The sequence below is a fragment of the Tribolium madens genome, unplaced genomic scaffold, assembly GCF_015345945.1.
Source record: "Tribolium madens isolate multiple individuals breed KSU strain unplaced genomic scaffold, Tmad_KSU_1.1 Scaffold_7;HRSCAF=85;Tcas5.2_LG10, whole genome shotgun sequence".
In the NCBI taxonomy this organism is placed as follows: domain Eukaryota; kingdom Metazoa; phylum Arthropoda; class Insecta; order Coleoptera; family Tenebrionidae; genus Tribolium; species Tribolium madens.
The window spans coordinates 11,059,883-11,062,144 of NW_025401050.1; the positions used below are offsets into that span (position 1 = coordinate 11,059,883).

The window sequence follows — 2,262 nt, forward strand, 5'->3', positions numbered from 1 at the left end:
GAAATTCTGCCTGTGAATCTATGAATTTTGACATTTTGTGTTGAAATTCTGACTATTTTTTTGAAATTTAATTTTCAAAATCATCGAATTTTGTCTTCGATTTTCGAAATTTTAACTCTAAACCCAAAATTCTGAATTCAAAATTTGTGAATTGTGAAATTCTGACTATTTTTTGAAAATTCATTACCTATTGGAAAACATGAAATTTTATCTCCCATTTTTTAAACAATTCGTTTGAAAATTCACTCTTCAAAAACATTAAGTTTCGCCTTTCATTTCTGGAATTCTAAGTTTAAATCTTGAGTTCAAATTTGTGAATTTTGACATTTTGTCCTAAAATTCTGACCATTTTGTTGAAAATTCAATTTTAAAACCCGAAATTTTAACTTAAAATTAGTGAATTTTATAATTCTGATTATTTTTTTGAAAATTCATTATTGAAAAACATGAAATTTTCTCTTAAATTTTTGGAAATCTGACAAATTTTTTTTGAAAATTCAGTCTATAAAAACATTAAATTTCGCCTTTAATTTTTGGAATTCTTTAAATTGGAACTTCAAGTTTGTGAATTGTGACTATTTTCTTAAAAATACAATTTTCAAATCACCAAATTTTGTCTTTAATTTTCCGAATTCTAACTTTAAAACTCAAAATACTGGCTTCAAAGCTGTGAATTTTGCTTTTCCAAAAATTCATTTTTTTTATAAATCCAGCCTTAAAAACAAATTTTGTCCTTCATTTCCGAAATTCCAACTTTGAAATTCGAAATTCTGCCTTCAAATATGTGAATTTTGATTTTTTGATGACACTCACAATTTTTTTAAAAATTCGGTTTTTCAAACTTGGAATTCTACCTTCAAATCTGTGAATTTATGTATTCTGTCCTGAAATTTGGACTTCAAAGTAGAAATTCTAATTTCGAATCTGAAAATTTAGATTTTCTGGCCTCGAATTCCGACCTTCCAACTTAAAGTTGTAACTTTAAAACTTTACTAAAATCAAAATTTTAATTTGTGAACTTTATAAAAGTCAAAATTTCGATATACAAAGTGAGAATTCCCACTTTGTAACTAGAAATACGAAATTCAAATTTTCCATTTTCTGACTTAAAATTCATATCTTGCAAGTCGAAATTCCAATATTTGACTAGTAACTCCAAATTCAAACTTATGTATGCAACCAACAATACAAGCATGTATATTTGGTTGCCTATACTAAACATTTTTTTCCTTGCAGACGCGACAAATTTCGGTGAGCACTTATCAAACGTCGATAAGACCACCCTCATCACCAACCCCCTCCCCTTCGGCACCAGTTCCGACTCAGAATCGCCAACCGAGCCCGTCAGTCAACAAACCGTTCAAATGCTACGTGCCAGAGTCGTGCCAAAACAATAAACCCATCTCTAGTTTGTGTCTACTCTCATCTCTATTACTAGGGACAATACCACCAACCATTTAAAAAAAAATCCCCCCCAAAAAAATTTAGATTATTCCTTAGAGAAAATAAAAATGTCTCAATGTTTCTTAGCAGAGTTGGCGACGAGAAAGGAATGTCAGTGATATATTTTTGTATTTTTTGTAAGTAGTTAGACCTGAATATAACTGACCAAGTAACAAAAGAAATTAGTAAAAAAAACACAAAAAGATAGTTGAGTGATTTTTTTTGCAAGACTGAGATATTGAACTAGACCCAACATATCTCTATCCTTGTTCTATAGCCTTAAACGACATAGATTCGTCCTTTTTTAATTCGATTGATGTGTTTTATGGTGAGGCCTTGTACACTCTCTGTCATAAATTTTAGTAATTAAAATAAAGCATATCATTAGTAGCACTGTGTTTGCTTGAACCGGACCGCAGACTAAACAAGGTGTGACACAAAAACCACCAAAATTTTCATATTTTTAATAATCCATTCACTATTTTCATACAAATAGAGTTAACGAAAACTAAAACCTACAAATCTACAGTAAAAAAATTACCGTTACACAAAAATTACAGTTTCCTGTATTTGCAAAACCGAAACAATTGAATCATCGGTCATCGGAATGCTATTTCTGTCATATATATTGTACTGGTATTTGCACTATTGCGTTTACGCGAGAAAAACAAATTCGTGATATGTCTTAACACTAAATTAATCTAAAAATCCCTATTTACACGAGAAAAATCCAGTGAAGCACCACGGACATAAAATAGGAGGTAGTTGGGAAGAAACAGTTGGCAAGAAAAAAATCCCTAAATAATTCAGTCTTGGGGG

The 2,262-nt window shown here is 30.2% G+C and overlaps 1 protein-coding gene across 1 annotated transcript in view; it reads left to right on the top strand.

Annotated features, from left to right (window-relative positions):
- Window positions 1-1,827, top strand: part of LOC123009806 (histone H3.v1) — a 10,608-nt gene extending 8,781 nt beyond the window's left edge. The window contains exon 6 of the mRNA XM_044406325.1: window positions 1,237-1,827. Coding sequence (XP_044262260.1) covers window positions 1,237-1,397 — 161 coding nt within the window. The 3' untranslated portion in view covers window positions 1,398-1,827. The remainder of the gene's footprint in view (window positions 1-1,236) is intronic.
- The last annotated feature ends 435 nt before the right edge of the window (window positions 1,828-2,262 follow it).